At 34.2% G+C, this 17,933-nt stretch overlaps 1 protein-coding gene across 13 annotated transcripts in view; it reads right to left on the bottom strand.

Annotated features, from left to right (window-relative positions):
- Positions 1-4,528: 4,528 nt before the first annotated feature.
- IKZF2 (IKAROS family zinc finger 2) overlaps positions 4,529-17,933 on the bottom strand; it is a 151,704-nt gene continuing 138,299 nt past the window's right edge. For 11 of the 13 annotated variants that reach the window (XM_011358654.2, XM_023529789.1, XM_023529790.1 and 8 more), the window contains 2 exons: positions 13,837-13,980; positions 4,529-8,438 (listed from right to left, as the gene is read on the bottom strand). In XM_011358654.2, coding sequence (XP_011356956.1) covers positions 7,714-8,438; positions 13,837-13,980 — 869 coding nt within the window. In that variant the 3' untranslated portion in view covers positions 4,529-7,713. The remainder of the gene's footprint in view (positions 8,439-13,836; positions 13,981-17,933) is intronic. The other 2 variants (XM_011358659.2, XM_023529793.1) reach the window with 1 other exon arrangement.

Raw genomic sequence — 17,933 nt, 5'->3', positions numbered from 1 at the left:
TGGAAGATGTGTATAGAATTTTCACCAGAAAGTTTTTATAGCAAACTTTTTATGTCAGAAGTTTATTTTATTGGTAAAATATTAAATAATATACAGAATTAAAAACTGCACTTACACTTCTGAGAAGAAATAAATCTTGGACAAATTATATGCTTGTTCCTGAGATTCCCTAAATTTATTCCAGTAGCTGTGCACTCAGACAGTATAAACCTTTATAATATAATCCTTTTCACAAAGTATTACAAAGTTTCTGCAGCTTTTTAGTTGTACACACATACAGACACACATTCACACATGCATAAACAACACTCGTACACATATACACAGTACCCACATACATGCACAGAACATGTATGTGTGTGCATTAAAAACAAAGAAAATACAAGTCCCATCTTTTAGTCTGCAGTGATAAAACTGTTTATCGGAGGTTTCCAAATTGGTATATAGCAGAGTGACTTGTCACACAGCTGCAAAGACTGTTTTCAATATTTCCATAGTAAACCTCATTTTCTGAGGTATGGTATTTGCGCCTTAAAAAAAATACATTACACTGAGCGAACCTGACATACAAGGTCTGGAATTTCAATTTTACATATATATTTATATATAATTCTTTTTTAAACAATAGTTTTTATTTTCTCAAATTATTAGTTTGAAAAAAAATGAGGTTTACTGGTTTGACCTATTTTTATTTTTTTTGCTTCTAAAACTCAAAATATCCTAGAAACTGTCAAGCAATTAGTTTTTAAAGTAGTCTAATTACCTTTGGTATTGTTAAAGAAAAAAATCTAAAATGGCCAAGACACGTACTGTACAAATGCAGTAACTGCCTTTAAAAGAATTGCCAAAGAAATGTTATCTTTTAACAAAATATGTATTTACATTACAGCAGTTTTACTACAGGGACACAGATATAAAAAAGAAAACCAACATACTACATATAAATATGTATGATACGAAAAATACTTCTTACTTAAATTTGTATGAAAACAGAAGTGCTCCAAATATTTCTTAAAAATTTTCTTCAATAAGTCATAGGTGTTTAAAATTGAGCTAAGTGCTTTGCTTTATTTTAAAGTTCATTTTCAAAAAGGGAAAAATTGAAATTAAAAAAGTAGGTTCTTAATTTAAAACATTGGGCAAGGGTCTAAGAATAAAATTCAGTCTTTAAGAATTTCAACTTTAGGACACATTTCTCAGGCAAAAGATTACTAATTTCAATGGAAATTTAGCCTAAAAAAAAGTACCATGAGATTAGACCAATAGTTTCCACATTCTTTAATCTTTTGACTGTGGAGTGTTTTCTGTTGTGTCCTTTAACTAACATACCATGGTTTTCAAGGAGTTTCTTTTTGTCATTAACTAAAGGAAGAACAGGTCAGAAAACAAAACAAAACAAAAAATAACCACAGTTAAGACTTCAAGGAAAGTATTGCACTTGTATAGAAAGAAAAGAAAAATATCTTTTTAGACTAAAAAGCAGAAGCAATCATTCTAGGATTGCAAATAACACATGGTCTAAAAGTTTCAACTATTTAGAGCAAATATGGAGCCTGAAGAGCTCCCTCCAAACCTGGAATAATATGATCGTAATGTTAAAGCATTTTCTCCCACCTGGGAGACAATTAAGACTTCTTGCTTTAAATTTTTGACATCTTCCTAAATACTTGCAAAAAACTGTTTAATCTTTCATAATATATACTTTAAGAGGAAAAACCAAATCAGAATTCACAAAATTCAACAAAAAAGGAAGGCAAACATACCATATTATGATCACATAATCTCTGCAATCTTATTTTAGGTACCCAATATTTGGAAGTGAAAGTAACATGAGGGTTATATACCCTATCATTTTTAATCCAACTACTTTTCTTTTTAATATAAAACTACACTTGAGTATAAAAATATGTCAGCAGATTATACAGCCAACAAAAATCACAAAAAAATTAAGACTTAAGAGACCCGTGAATTGGAAAGAAGGGTTGACCCTATCTTCAAACTAGTAGGGGGAAAGAGAGGCAGAGAAGTCCAAAGACAATGATGGCAATGGCATGGACAGAGAGGAGAAAAGAGGTGGGGAAGAGTAGACAAAATTTAAGGACAGATAACAAAGAGAATTTTGTTACACAGGAGGGGAAGTGATTTATGTTCAAAATCTGAGAGTGCTTGATAGTCAAATTTTTTTTATCACAGTTTCAGAAATTAAACTACTTTTAAAAAACACAAAAGAATAAAACAAGAACAAAAACAAAACCCAGAGTCCTTCCCTTGTTACAGTGTATTCAATTTTTAAAATTCATTTCCAGTAAATTAAATTAAGTAGAATCCTGATAAGTGCATAGTAGGGGATTCAGTGACCTCCACCCATCTGAGAAGGTTTTCTTACTGTGTGTCACTTGAGGTAATCTGAAGGGCCCAATTAACTGCAAACTGGCTTATCTGTACCTATTTGAAGTTATATGTTATACTTTATGTGGCTTAGCAGAGGGCCTCTCAATTTCATATTTTGTTCACAATAAAAAGAACATCTTAGAAAACTAGTCATTCACGTACCATTCCCTGTATGGGTAAAGGTTAATTCACAACAAATTTATACAGAAAATATACAAATACAATATTATGGGAGAAAAACCCCATAAACAGAATTAGAAACTTATTTCTAAGAGTGCATGTGAAAAATATCCACAAACTTACAGTACAGCAAGAGAAAACTAAAAAGCTAGAAATTGAATGTTACATTAAAACCTCACGGAAATTCCAAAATTTTAGGTTTCTGCAATAAATGTAAAAATATCGAAGGTGTCATGATTTGGCCTAGCAATACACTATGATAGAAACACTAGCATATCACAGCTTCTTGGTCATAGGACATTTGCTTTGTATAACAAGTAGCTCTTTATTTTTTTAAAAAAATCTGTCATATCCTAACACATCCATTGCAAGTAATACACAACCATGGTAGGAAACCATTTGAGATTATGCTTTGGAGAAGAGCTGTGTGATATGACTGGTTAGTTCTGTTTTGTTCAAGGAGAATTAATTACCTGCTTCTTTATATTATTCCTTAAAACTTTAACATATTAGAATACAGAGCTTCTAAGACTAGCATAACACTAGTCATTAGATAAAATTCCAAAACAATACTGTTTTATTGACCAAAAATTTCACTAATAAAGGCTTCCATGATACTAGAATTTCTTCCTTAAAAACAAAACAAGCACATACCATAATGCAATTCACAGCTAAATTTCCCTCTACCTCATATTTTACCTGCATAATCTTGAGACGGTATTCAGAAATACTATCTAACTAAAAAAGATATTAAAATCTGGTTTCAAAATTTCCTTTTAGTTTACACAAATGAGTTGAAAGTCTCGGTATTGGAAATTCCTCTAATAGTTTTGCATTAAGAACACAAAGATAAATTATATAGTACTCAATTTTATGTGATTTTTAAAAATACATAATAAAAGTGTTGTAGGACTACAATAGCTAATCAACACTCTCTCAACGCATTTTAAAAAGGCACCAATATAAAGAAATTTTCTAAGTATTTAATACATTAAATTAAGGATCTTAAGAGACCAGTTACTGTATATTTTAATTATTTTGCAGAAACTGGAGGTTTAAAAAGAGTTCTAAGATAACTTTCATATATACAAACTTCAATTTCACCCTTACTCTCTTTTTCTTTGAATTTCTATTTTAGAGTAGTCTTCATACAGATAGTACTTACTAATATATAAAATATAAGTAAAGATGACCACAAATGTAACTTATCTTTTTTTGTAAAATGAACAATTTAAAGTCGAAAAATAACATAGCCAATAACTCTCATAATCTAAGTTCTGTCTTAAATCTAAGGGCATACAGTTTCTTATATTTTTGCAGCCTTTTCTGTTCTTTACCTTAAGGAATCATTTTGGAGATCTAATAAATTAACATTTGGAAAGTAAAACATAATTTTCATCTAAATGCCTTCGCTGATGTAAATTTTGTCAAACATTTACATAAAATATCATAAAGACTTCACGGTGGTTTGTGAGGTGTACAACTGAGACACAAAAGCTATAAATAAAAGCAATAGCAAGCTCACTAAAATTTTATCTTTGTCCATTTGTCAACAAATATCAGTTGATAATTTTTCTTTTCTATGTCTTCCTATCCAAAGGTAATTCATGTTTTTTTCACTTTGGAGGTTATATCGAATCAGCTTAAAATCTCTTCTTTTTTGATTGTTTTGATTTGTTCTGGAAGTAGACAGTAAAGATCCAAGGTTTAATAGTTACAAATAGTCCTAAAGACACACTAGTAACTCTTAGTATCTCTTAATACAATCTGGTAAAAAGTAAACCAACTAAACTGCTCAGGTATTAACAACAGTTAACTCTCTATTTGCTCTTGCATCTTGCAATATATCTGATCATTCTAGTTGCTTCTTTTCATGAATTTTCTTTAAAAGAATGAATGTGTGTGTGCATAATTGCTTGTGTATGTGTGTATGTATATGTGTGTATATATATATATATATATATATATATATATACATATATGTATATATATAGGATAGACTTCTCCTGCTTTGTAGCCAAATCTAAATCCTAGTCTCTCAGTCTTCCATTTCGTCCCTCCAGAAAATTCTCAACGGAATGTTTCAACAACTCAACATTTCTTCCCATCTGCTTATTGGTCACTTTCACTGATTAAAACGTCAGGTTAGAATGGCTTTTTAAGTGACTGACCGCTATTAGAGAGAGGCTACACACTTCTCCAACAAGAGCTAGAGATAAAATCTGGGCAAAATTAGGGCAAAGTAATGTGATGAATTTCTGGATTTTTGCCAAATTGGAAAATACAGAGGGTAACCCATTTCCATGTACCTCAAATACTCTGTATTGTGAAATCTCACCTCAATAAACTTAGGCATGTAACTGTTATATAAAACTTGATTTATTTGGTGTCTGACCCTCATACTTATTTTTAGGTGCTACCAGCTTATTTATAAGCCATCCAAATTTTCCCAGAAAGTACTGTGTTCACGAAAATTCTTCCTAACCTACACATTTGAATTGACCTTGTCCTCATTTGTCCCTGCCGCACCCTGAGCCATCTTTACCTCTTTCTGTTCCTCATATCATGAGGCTAAGAAAGTACAAGTATATACTTGTACCAAATATACACTCACAAATACTAAGTCCCTTCAATAAAATAATTTCTCCAAAAGATTAAATCAGAAAAAGAGATTCATAAGTACTTTCTTCATGGTACTATACAACTCTTTAGGTGCATCTAAATTCAGTTTCATTCCAGGGCAGGTAGGTACATGATTGTTCATACACACGCAAAAAGTGTGTGGGGGGGGGGAGGGGAAGGGGGGGCGGGCAGAAAGAAAATTCATAGAAAATGCCAGCAGAAATTCATACACAGCCAAAGTTATGAACATACTGACGGCCATCCAAATGTTTCCTTAAATTGCAGTAATACACAAAATCACTGACCTTAAATTATTTACCTACCACCAAAATGAAAAAAATAAAATAAAATTCCAATTATCTATGAGTGGTTAGGGTAGGTGGGGTGAGGGAGTCTCAAAGACATGCTTTACCTTTCATAAGTTGTATGTTCATATAGTACTAATGTACCAAAACATGCAGAAAAAAAAATGACAGTTTATATTCTATTTAAAACATGTCACATCTCTGTTTTGGTGCATTCTCGTAGATTTAAAGACACAGTTCGGACATTACTCCAAAAATAATTATGACAGGGGCTAGTAAAAGAGAGTTGAATTATAACCATTTTTTGCTAGCTCTGGCTGTTGGTGCTTAGAAGTTGCTTAAATAGAAAGTAAACTAAAAAATGAGTGAAGAGCAGTATTACAGCCAGATTTGCTTATGTGTCCATAGTTCTTTAATCTTGATATTTCTCACATCATTCTATATTAAGAAACATAGTTTCAGCATCCTATCTAATTATTATTTTTTTTTTAGAGTAGCTATCAGTTACATTTCAGTGTTCATAAATGGTTATCAGATAATCCAGTCGCAGTCAGGGCTGCTTTCCCTAAAAACGAGCAGCGAGTTCTGCCTCCAAGCCACATTCCCCAAAATGACTTGAATCAATTTCTGTTCCTCCCCTCTAATGCTGTAGAACTTCACCTATATAAATTAAATTAAAATCTGCACATGAAATAAGGTAACATGTATGGATTACAAGAAGAGAAATTCTGTACCAAGGGATTCAAATTCATTTCTGACAAGGACTTAGAAATAGTTGAATGTTTTTAAGACAGACAAATGTGTAGGACATAGTAGCTTTTGCTTGGGGTTCAGTTGCATTCTATATTCCAAGAAGGTTAAAAATAAGCTTCATTTTTTGTTTTCTCTATAGTCCAACGTATAGGTAACAAAGAAGTTTCCTTTCCTTGAACCGAAAGTGGTAAATGTAATCATTGAAGAAATACTATAAAAAATAGCCCTACTTCCATAACCTTAAGAAGTTCAAGTCACCACATTCAGATCAAATTAGCAATTGCTCCAAGGAGATTTTGAAAGAAATAGCCTATAGTAAAATTTTGAGTAAAAGATGAATGGACTAAGGACAGAACACTGGGTGGTCACAGCTTGGGGAAAAAAAAAAAAAAAACCGTTAAAAGGGGAATTGCCGGGAAGGGGTTTTTTGGTTGGGTTTTTTTCCCCCCTACTGTTAGCCTAATTATGTTTTTCTGCTGACTGGTTAACACTGCTTAAATGCTGATAAAGTGACAATCATAAGCATACTTCTAGAAACAAACACATATACTATGTGGCCATCACATTACAACATTAAAAGAAAACTTCCCAAATTAATGAAAAGTAGAGGTCCCTTCTGGAAACTACTGACTGCTTCTAAGCCACTCTTAGACCATATGTTATTCTGAAAATTAGATGAAAATACTATTCATTGAAGGTGTTATAAGTAAGGCTGCCAGGGTGTCTATACAATGCCAGTCATCAAGATTATGGAAAAACAGTGCCTAAGTTTAGAAAAATAAGATCATAGGACCTCAGCTGTATTGTTAAGTGTCCTTAACTACCTGTAGTTTAAAAGTTTTGCTATCTGGTACAGTGTATAACATACTATGTTATAAATTCCATAGGGGAAGTAAACATAGAACCCACAACAACAACCCATCCAAGGAGTCATCACTGAAAATAACAATGTGTTTGTGTTCCATGATTTCTAGAGGGGCGGGGGGGGGGGGAAGGTTTAATTTTGAAACATTGTTCTTTGAAGTGTTCAGTAACTCATACTGTTTTAAACTGCAAAAGTCTTACCCAGAAAACTGTGAATTTTCCTGCCTTCAAACATAATCCTGACATCAGTGGCAAATTAGAATCTCTTAGGTGAATCTACATGAATCAAGTGATTTTTTTTCAAAGCATGATATGCCTTATATCCATGCATGGTAGAAATGAACTGCTCTTAAAATTCCCACAAAATAAACAAGCCAAGTTATCAAGAAACAATATCCCCTGTCCCTTCTCTTTTCTATTTCTTCCTTACTGAATTAGGCAGAGCAAAGACACTGTGTCCACAAAATAAGAATTAATGACAGTAATAATATTAAAAAAAAAAGTATGTCAACATCTTAGGGAAGGTGGGATTGTAAGTGCAGTATTTCTTCATGTGCAGTTTGTTACTTCATAGGGGTCCCCTTTGGAATGAAAAGGCCTAGTGGAATGTGTGCTCCCCTCGAACGATGTGTGATGAAAACTCGTAACGGTCCTGGCTTCTGTAGCCACAGATGTTGCATTCCAGTGGGTCCCGGTAGCCATGGCAACCCATGTGAATGGTGTACATGACATGGTCTAGGAAAAGGACTCGGCAGTGCTCACACTTGAAGGCCCTAATCTGTTCTCCTTCCCCATTGAAGACTTTGTAGATGTCCTTCAGAGAGCCTTTAGGAGCCTTGGTGGTATCCAAAGCCTTGACATCCTCCTTCATATAAGCTGGGCTTTGTTTCCTCTTGGGATTTAAGGCAGGGTTTCCTTGGTAGGACTGGTGGTCATCATGGCTGCTTTCTGAGTCAGTAGAATCCAGGCAGCTATTGCTGGGAGAAGCCTCTCTTTCCTGGGGTCGACTCTTTGGTCTGATGAGAGAGATAGGGCCATCCATGTTGTTTTCATGACTATCAGACGTTTCCCTGCTAATAGGTCTTTCTATCCTATTTGGATGATAGACCTGAGAATAAGCTGAGCTTATAACTGGGGCCACCTCAGCGATTGTGCTTGGCGGGTGTTGCATCAGAGGGTGAAGGGCCTCAGCTCCAAGGTAGGTGATTGCATTGTTGATGGCTTGGTCCATCATATGAGGCTGCATCAGCTCAACCTCCTTTTCATATGGTAAGTTCATATCAAAGTGAATGTCTGGGTAGCTGAATCGCATGAGCTTTTCCCCTGAAAACAGAGAGGGGAAGAAAAGGAAAATAGAAAAAAGAAAAGGATACAACAAAATTAGTGGTTAGACTAAAAATATAAAAGTACAAAGCTAATGAAATCCATTTTGCATAAGATAGTATATCTTACTCTTTAGATCAAGTATTTGGGCTCTTTAATTCTGCTGAGGCTCACAAACACCCTAAACTTGCAAAGAGGATTAGTAATAAAAATTTCACAAGCCATTTAGACTTGTTCTAATGCCATCATGAAAATGCATCCAGCCTGAAAGATATGATGGAGTGTATTATCTTATTTTCATTTGCTATTAAAATTTCCACTTGTCTAGAGTTCAGCAACAATATGAGAAAGAAAAAATATCAGATGAAAAAAATTCAGGGACTATGCTTGTTTTTGCATATTTAAACATCAGTGACCAAGCCACAAAGATCATAAAGCAAGAGTGATCTGGTTATAACATCTATCACTTCACTGTTGTGTAGGGTTAATTTGGTTGATTTAGCTACCATACTAAAAAAAAAAGTCAATTACAGAACCAACATATGTCATTCTGGAGAGTTCAAAGAAGTCACTACTTCAATACTATTAAAAGTTGTATTGTCTGATAAAGTGAATGACATTTGCAGCTATTTAAAAATAGGAGTTACTTCCAAAAGTACTTATATACTTGGAAAATATGTTTTTTGTTTTGCTTATTGAAAGGGATAATTTTTCATTCTTACATCACCCCTTCCTTATTCAGACATGTGTAAAATGGTTCTAGTATGTACACCCATTGTCAGTTTTCTTGACTGAAGGATCTTTGTACTTTTGTCTTTAATATTTACTTCAACAAATTTAATTTTACTTCAGTATTTTACTTCAATATAATATCTAAACATTAACTATAAAAGAGTTTTGTGCATAGAATAAGTAATTTTAAGTTTTCTCCTTCAAATATCACCATCTATGGACAGAATATTTTCTTTTTAGATTTCTGCCACTAAAACGATGTGGTCTCCTACTAATTACCTAGTTACTCTGATGGGTAAATCTTATAGAAAAATGCTTCTTAAAAATATACATGGGCTTCTTATAAACATTTCTGTGTTGTTGTAGATGAATGCCTAACTTGTAACGTTGATAGGAAATACTGATCCACAGTACTGCATTCTGGAAAAACGCTTTGAAGTAGCTAGTATTACCTCAGCTTTGAAGAAAGATCCCCAAAGTGAGATCAGGGTAATGATCAGAGCAATGAAAATGGAAGGAAAAAAATGAGAAATTATCTCATGGTACCTAGTTTAAGACATTGCCATGTCAAAAGTTTAAAAATTAAGCTATACAAACCTAATCTATACTCTCAAAGAGTTTACAGTTTAGAGGGAGTGATAGTAATTTAGGGATCCTTTATAATACAGTGTGATATGTGCTATGGGGTCAAATAAGAAGAATACATATCTCAAACTAGGGGAGTAAAAGAAGACTTCCTGAAAGAAGTGGCATCAGCAATATGAATGTGATGGCAAATATTAGCCAAGTAAAGGAATGTAGGGGTGGTAACAGGGCATGACTCTTTCAAGGAATTACTTATACTTCAATATGGCTGAGTATGAAAGTAGATTAGAAAGATGGAGTCACATAATTTAGGGCTCATCCAACAGCTAAGGAAATTGAATTTTATTCTGAGAGCAATAAATATTGAAAAGATTACACAAGGAAGTGACTTGACTAGATATTTATTTAGCAAGATGGTTTAGAAAGTTGTTGCTATAGAGGCCACGGTGGCTTGAACTAGTATAGTGGTGGTGGAAGTGGAGAAAATTGGATGGAATGGAGAGAAACTTATAAAATATAGTTGTTAGGGCTTGGTGATTATCTACACATAGACAATGAGAAAGAGAAAGAACGTAAGCATGAAACCTGGGTTTTTGGCCTGAGAAACTTAGTGGATGGCAATGAGATAGAAAAGATGATGAATTCAGTAGAAGAAAACTATGAATAACAATCATGTACAGTGGTTACTGAGGTATAGTCCCAAACTCAGGAAAGATATCTGGGCTAGAGATGAAAGTCACCAGTTGATAGAAAGTAACTTCTGAAGCTATGGGAATAGATATTACCCACAAATAGGTAAAGTGTGAAGAAGAGAAGGTCAACAATAGAAATTGAAAGAACATCAAGGTTTCTATGCCTGCCCATGGAACAGTGCAAGTGGGATTCCTATACTGGGCTCCATGTTTAGAGAGCCCCGGGCTTTGCTCCTCATGGAACGAGGAATGTGTAGGGCCAAGGGAATGTGCCTATCTGGAGCTCATTCCCTAGATCACCCCAGGACCCCAGAATTTCTTGACAAAATGGCTCGAGCTTGCACCCAGGGTTGGCACAGTCCTCTTCGCAGAGTCCACCTTCCTGAATACCAACTGTGCTATTGGTATGCATACGTTTAGGCTTGAGGAATGGCCAACACACTACTCTTCACATGCTATGTGTGGGTACAGTGTGAAAAGAACTGAGGTGTCTACACGTGTGTGCCTGTGGCTCCTTTCGGTATTGGACATAACCAAGAGTATGTCTAAGAGACAGGCCTGGCTCCAGGCCAGGGTGTGGTTCTGCTCATGATGCCAGGGTCTGATGTGGCACTCCAAGAAATCTGATAATTCAATATTCATTTGAACTTAGTCTTTTAAGTCAGAAAGGTAGCACGTAATAGTTTTTCAACTTGATTTATGTTAAAATATTTAGGCATATAATTGGAGGCCTCATTAGTACTTTGTCTCCATTTGCATAGCTCTTAGGGGTAAATCCATAAAGGAGACTGAGAAAGAGCAGTCAAAGAAGCTGGAAGAAATGCAAGACAGGTCAATGTCAGAAACCGAGGAAAGAGAATATTTCAAAAGGAATTAATAGTGGTAAATGCTCCCTATGAGTTGGGGTCCACTAGATTTGGCACCATGGAAGCTAGTGGTGAACTCAATGAGAATAATTTCAGTGGAGCATAGGAGGAAAAAGCTAGGTTGCACTCACTGGGAAATGAATAGAAAGAAATTATGGAAAACGAGCATAGAGAACTCTTTTAACAACTCCCATCTTTGAAGAAGAGAAAGTAGGTAGTAGCTGGAAGGAGACTGGGTCTGAGGGAAGGGTTATTTGTTTGTTTATTTTATATCATGAGAGTTTATCACATTAAATGCTTAAATAAAAATGCCAATAGAGAGGTGAGGTTGAAAGATAAATGAAGAAGAGGAAAATTAGTGTAAGGTATTTGGGGGGCTGGGATAGGAGAATTCCAGAGCATAAGAAGAGGAATTAACCTTAATCAGAAAGAGGGATACTCTTTCACTGAAACAAGGAGAAAAGCAGAAAGTATTCAGGTGGATGCATATAATCCTATAGAATTAGTTATATTATACTGAAATCATTTCAACTGATTTTATTCTCTGTAAATCTAGATATAACATAATCAAGGAGTAAGATACCATGTTTGCGGAGAGCAGAGATAGGTTGGATGGATTAAAGGAGGACTACTACGTAGTATGGATGGGACGACTGGTATTTGAGATCAGTTATTCATTTATAATGACACCAGTTTGTAAGATTGTGGGATTTTCTCCAAAAGCACTAGCAGCTGAGTAGATATGGAAGAGAGGCTCGGTCAGCTTCACTAGAGAGTGGGGTTTCACCAGGAGAAGGTGAGAGAAGGACAAGGCAGGAGAGTCAAGAATATTGGCAAGAGGGTAGGTAGAAAAAGTGATGAACCATGAATCTACGCTGGATCAGAAAAGAGCAGAGAAGACAAATATATACACAGAAAGCTCAGGGATCAGTGGCCTGGATGGCTTGACAAGGTCAAAGAACAGTATTTAGCAGGGACATGGAAAAAAGGAATTTATGTTAAGTGATGAAATTTTCGTTTCAAACAGCAAAAAGTTAACTGTGTGATCATTAGCTATTACTACTAGGACAAAATCCAAATTAAAAAAAAACAACAACATCAAATTCCTAATAAAGATTTAATGTCATTATTTTAAAATCAAAATATAAATTTAAAAAATCCCTCTTTTCTAAGAAATGCAATCAAATCAAATTGAGAGAACATAGCCCTAAGTCATAAAAAACATGAAAACTGACATTTTTAAAAATAAATTCAGAAGAAAGAATAGTAATGAATTTCATATTTTCCCAACTACACTAGTGTCTAGTTGAGATAGACACATTTAATGGGCATCCATCAAATGAATCAATTTTAAAAACAGATGAACTGGCATTTTAAAAAGTTACTTATAAAAAGAAAGAGACAGAAAGGTTACCTAGGGCCTATGGCAGGCCTGTTAATATATTCTTCTCAGGAGCTTTAAACTGACCTAGTACAATCTGGGATCCTTCTTTCAATGAGCTCTGTCAATCTCTCCAGCTTCTCTTAAAGTGACATTTTTGTGATCTGTTAGTTCTTCACTTTTAGATGGAAAGGAAACCGTCTCTAAGTGTTTATTGGAATTTAAATAGAATTTAATTACCTTTTCCTCCCTGAAATGATGAAAGAAAATATTTTCTCCCCATCACCACTCAACTCACATTAGATGTTCCATAATGCTCTTTGACACGGGAATGTAAGACTATTTGAATATTTTTTCTTCTAATTTCTATAAGAATACATGTATTGCATATAAAATTAATGGCAATTCTTTATATTGAATCTCTATTGCTATTCATACAGTCTTTTTAAAAATTAGATGTTTTTTGTATCCTCAGAGATACTTTATGACTTACAGTATGAAGAATGATGCCAACTCTGAGTGTATCAAAGAATATCTAAGGGCTTGGAAATGAAAAAAGAAAACTCTAATATATCATATTTAATCTTTTCAGTTCAAAATCATAGGCTGGATAAAAACAAAGATCAAAATATGAAATACAGATCCAAATATGAAACATACTGATAGGATGCTGCATTAATTTTCTCATGCCGAATGTTAAAAACATTCTCTTCATCCTAGATCAAATACTGAAAATGTGAATATCATGTAAAGAAAACAATTTAAAAACCTAGTGTTGCAAATTTAAAAACATCACAAAACTGGCTAACAGGCTACACTATTTCTCTTAAGTATTTTTTTTAAGTAAATAAACATTTTATTTTTACACGCTATTTCACTTTATATACCATTGTGAAATACCAATTTACTACTTAGTCTTCCCTTTATTTCTCCTTCTTAGGCTCATATACCTAAGGGTGTGTGTGTGTGTGTGTGTGCGTGTTACACGTGGAGTGGCATAAAGTAGGAAAGAATAATGCAGAAAAGAGATTGGCATTTATTCCATGAGCTGATTTACACCATATATATTCCTAATACATGGGAAAATGTCTTTGCCCATTAAAATCACCTTTCAAAGAAATAAAAGCATCTGGAATGCTTACCCACAAACTTTTGTGGAGTGGAGCTTTTACGTTTTCCCATATTCCCCGTGAACTTCTCTATGACAGCAGGTCTCTCGAAAGGCACCAGAGAAATATTGTTGTCCATAATAGGCTCTTGTTCCTTACAATCTTCTATAGGAGGTACTATATAAAACCATACAAAAAATGCAATCTGATAATTTCTTCAACATTTTAAAGATACAAAGCTGGATTTTCCACCTCAATATGTGTTAAACAGACATAAGCTAGTATGCTTGAATAAAAGCAAGCAGAAATATAACCTCTAGCGTTAAAGTACACTGTAATTTTACTCACACACACAGAGGATTTGTTTTTGTCTGAGTCTCTCTCAGATCAATGACATAAACTGTTGCCACTATTGGTGGCAAACATGTTCATCCTTTTTCTCATCTTATTCCTCTGAAAGTGTTTTTAACATTGATTAAAATCAATACTACTTTAAGATTGCACTATTCTCAAGGCTTTTTGAGTTTATTTTTGCAAAACAATTTAAGTCACTTGTTTTGGAGGAATACTTCGACAGACACAGAATAACAGCACAATATTTAACCAGCTTTTTTTCACCCATGTATTTTCTTGTAGCAGATTTTCTATTTGATGAGCTCAGTGAGCTGGTAGCCCTATTGGCAGTCGCTAAATACCTGCACAAAGCAGCCTTCACGAAGGAGATCCAGTTCTGAATGTGTCTATGCATAGTAAACTGTGGTAGCTTTATGATTGTAATTTATTTTTTAAAAGAGGCCTATAGAAGGATAAAATAATATATTTCCAAATTGGCATATCTGCTCACTAAACTGCTCTAATTCATTTGACCTAACCTCTCCAACTGCTCCTTCCTCATCCCATTTGTCTAAGTTGCTATGGGCTAATGTACTAGCTCATAGATACTGATGTTAGATATTGATATTCATAGTTCAGACAAAGGACTTATAAAAATTGTTTTTAAATAAAAATACTATCAAAGAATGTTTAACAGTGTAATATCTGAAACAGATAAAGATCAAGTGATTAAAATCAATGTTCACAGGAAAGACCACAACTTATCACTTTTTTATTTTTGCTGCTTTCTCCAGTTGTACCTGTGCCAGTACTGTTTGGAAACCTAGAGTTTTCATATCTTAGGGTATCTTTACTGGTTCAGCATGCAGTGTAAAATGATTTATTTTGCTCCTTCCAATTCGTAAAGAATAGTTCCACTGTGTGAAACACAAGGCATTCTCATTTATAAGGGCGGACACTCAGATACAAGTTAAGAAAATCTAGTATACAATTCAAGTGACCTATTTAATAAGCAACACAAATTTGAAAAAAATTTGAAAAAATGAAAAATAGCATTAGAAAAATGTTTTCCTAAATTAGACATGTTTAAAGAGATTGACATTCAATCTAAGTTTTGGGTTAACCTAATATCGTGTAGTAGATGGAATAGAAAAATTTAATCTTCAATCTTTTTTTATAGAGGCTCTGATTATGAATGGCAAGAGCTCTGCAATTATTAGATGTGAATTTGTAAAAAAAAAAAAAAAACCAAGATGAGATTCAGAAACAGGGAAACACTTAGCTCATTTTCTATGCTGAGATAATTAATGATTATCAAGTGGAAAAAGTAAGTCCCCATATATTATGTAAAACATTGTGTTGTCTCTTAGAAACAACTAAAATTACAAAAGAAAAAAAAAACTTAAACAGAAAAGCAAAGAAAGTACAACCATAGAATTCAAATAAGGAAGGACAGGCAGATGAAATGTCAGCGGTGATGTGATGGGGAACCATGTAATTAGCTACAGATTATTGTCAAAATCTTAACTTTTGTTTTCGGTGGTGGATTCGTAAGCATTTACTACACTATTTGAAAAAATATAGACCAAATAACTAAAGACCAAAGATGAAAATAAGCCATGGACCAGGATCCAAAATGAAGGAAGGACAGAAAGAAAAGTTTGTTGTTCTAAATTTTGCTAAAAAACAGTAAAACTCGTTAACAGGGTTTGCCCCAAAATTGAATATACTAATTAGTTTTGAAATGAGTAGTCTAAAACTTGGCAGTTTTGCTCTAAGTCTCACCTTGAATTTTCATATTTGCACACATTTAACACTCAAAACGAAACCTGGGTGTGGGAACTGTCCCACACCACATCCACCTCAATTCAGATGATTTGTCCCAAGTTCAATGAAGCTCATGTGAACTGAAAACAATGACTTCGGCAGAGCTCTGGTCTAAATTCCACTTTACAAGTCTTTTACATATCAAATACCGACCTTTTTGCTATCATATTGACAATAACAACAACAATAACAGCTGACGTATATTATGTGTTAAGTACTGTGTTAAGGCTTTGCATTTAATAATTCATTTAATGCTTAATTGTACCAACGCTGAGGTAGGTACAATTACCATCTCCATTTTACAGATGGAGAAACAAAGACTCAGATATGTTAAGTAATTTCCTCAGAGTTTACATCCAGTTAGCAAGGAATATATGAGTTGATGGTCTGGCTCCAGAGGCTGAGCTCCTGACCACTATAATATAGTATTCTTTGTAGACATAATTCGAATGTTGACTTTTTATAAACAAGTTTGACATATTTTTAGTCTGCCACTGGGAAAATATCTGATACATTTTCTCGATTACATAACTAATCTGAATTTTTGCTTTCATAGATCTGGGTGTAACTCATCAAAAAAATGTTTCTGGATATATATTGCCTGAAACACAAAACAAGTTCCCTACTTAACTCAATAATACATTAATCACATAGTGAGACATTCCTGTAGGCTAAAAAAATACCAATATGCTAACTTGTTAGAGAAAACATCATAACCGGATATCTTCCTTGACTTTATTTTTGAAATTATAACCAGGATAAAAACAGATCTATATTTGCATTATTTCATTATCTCATCACATTGATAAATCATAAAGACAGAGCCTTAAAAGTGTTCCCAACTTATAGCTATTGTACTGAACAATCCACTCAAACATCAGATTCTAAGTAGACACAGTCTGAGGGGCCTAAATGAAGTCATATGTCCATCCCCTTGCCAGAAGAGGGCAGGGCACATAGACTGACAGTCCCACCATGGCAAGCAAAAACAACAGACGTCTTCTATATTGTCACAAATTTTCTCCATGTTGCTGAATCTAAAAGAAACTTTTCAGTTGTCTTAGTTTGAGAACATTGGACAACGCTGATACTTGCTTTGGCTTCTGTGAAATCACTCTTTCCATTTTCAAGCCTTCTGCTCTTACTCATCTTCATGGCTTTTTTCTTGGTGTATTCTTGGCCTTCTAGATGTCTCACTCTATACTTACCCATATAACCTTATAAAATCTATTACTTCAGGCTACTACCTAATAATGATGGCTCCCACATCTTTATTTCCCACCCATATTTCTCTTGAGAGCTTAAGCTATATATAGCTCTTCTCAGTTTTACTTAGCTATCTCTCACTTATAGGTACCTATAAGATAATGTATTCAAAAACTGAAATCTCCATTTCCCTCTCCAAACTTTCTCCTATTTTCCTAATTTCCATCAGTGAATGTCACTATTCTCTACCAGGTCATCCATGCTAGGTAACTTCTGCAAATCCCCTACTTCTTCCTTTCACCCAGTCTCCTGTCTCTCCTCCCAACCACCTTACCTTATTATATACATACATGAAGGTCCCAAGTGTCTTAGATTCTACATCTGTAGTTGCTCCAAATTACTTAACTTTTCTGCATATTGCAGGCTACTAAGCCAACTCAACCAATCAGCAGATTGTTGCGATGCTCTACTTGCCTCTTTCTTGACCCTTCTGATCTATCTCCCATGTTTCTAACAATAAAATGTTAATTTAATAATGCTTTTTAGAATAATTACCAATTCTTCCCTTAGCACAACAGGCCGTTGATGCCTTGTTCACAGCCTGTATCTCTAGCCTTATAACCTTCCAATTTTTCTTGCTCTTACAAACTGGGCTCTAATTATACATAGCTGCTTGTAGGTTCTTAACCCACCATGCTCTTTTAGACTTTTGTTTCTTCATACATGCTGTTCTCTCTACATGAAACACTCTTTTCCACTTATTT

This window comes from Pteropus vampyrus, unplaced genomic scaffold, assembly GCF_000151845.1.
Source record: "Pteropus vampyrus isolate Shadow unplaced genomic scaffold, Pvam_2.0 Scaffold42, whole genome shotgun sequence".
NCBI lineage: Eukaryota > Metazoa > Chordata > Mammalia > Chiroptera > Pteropodidae > Pteropus > Pteropus vampyrus.
The sequence above is the reverse complement of the archived record's forward strand: the minus strand, read 5'-3'. Positions and strand labels throughout refer to the sequence as shown.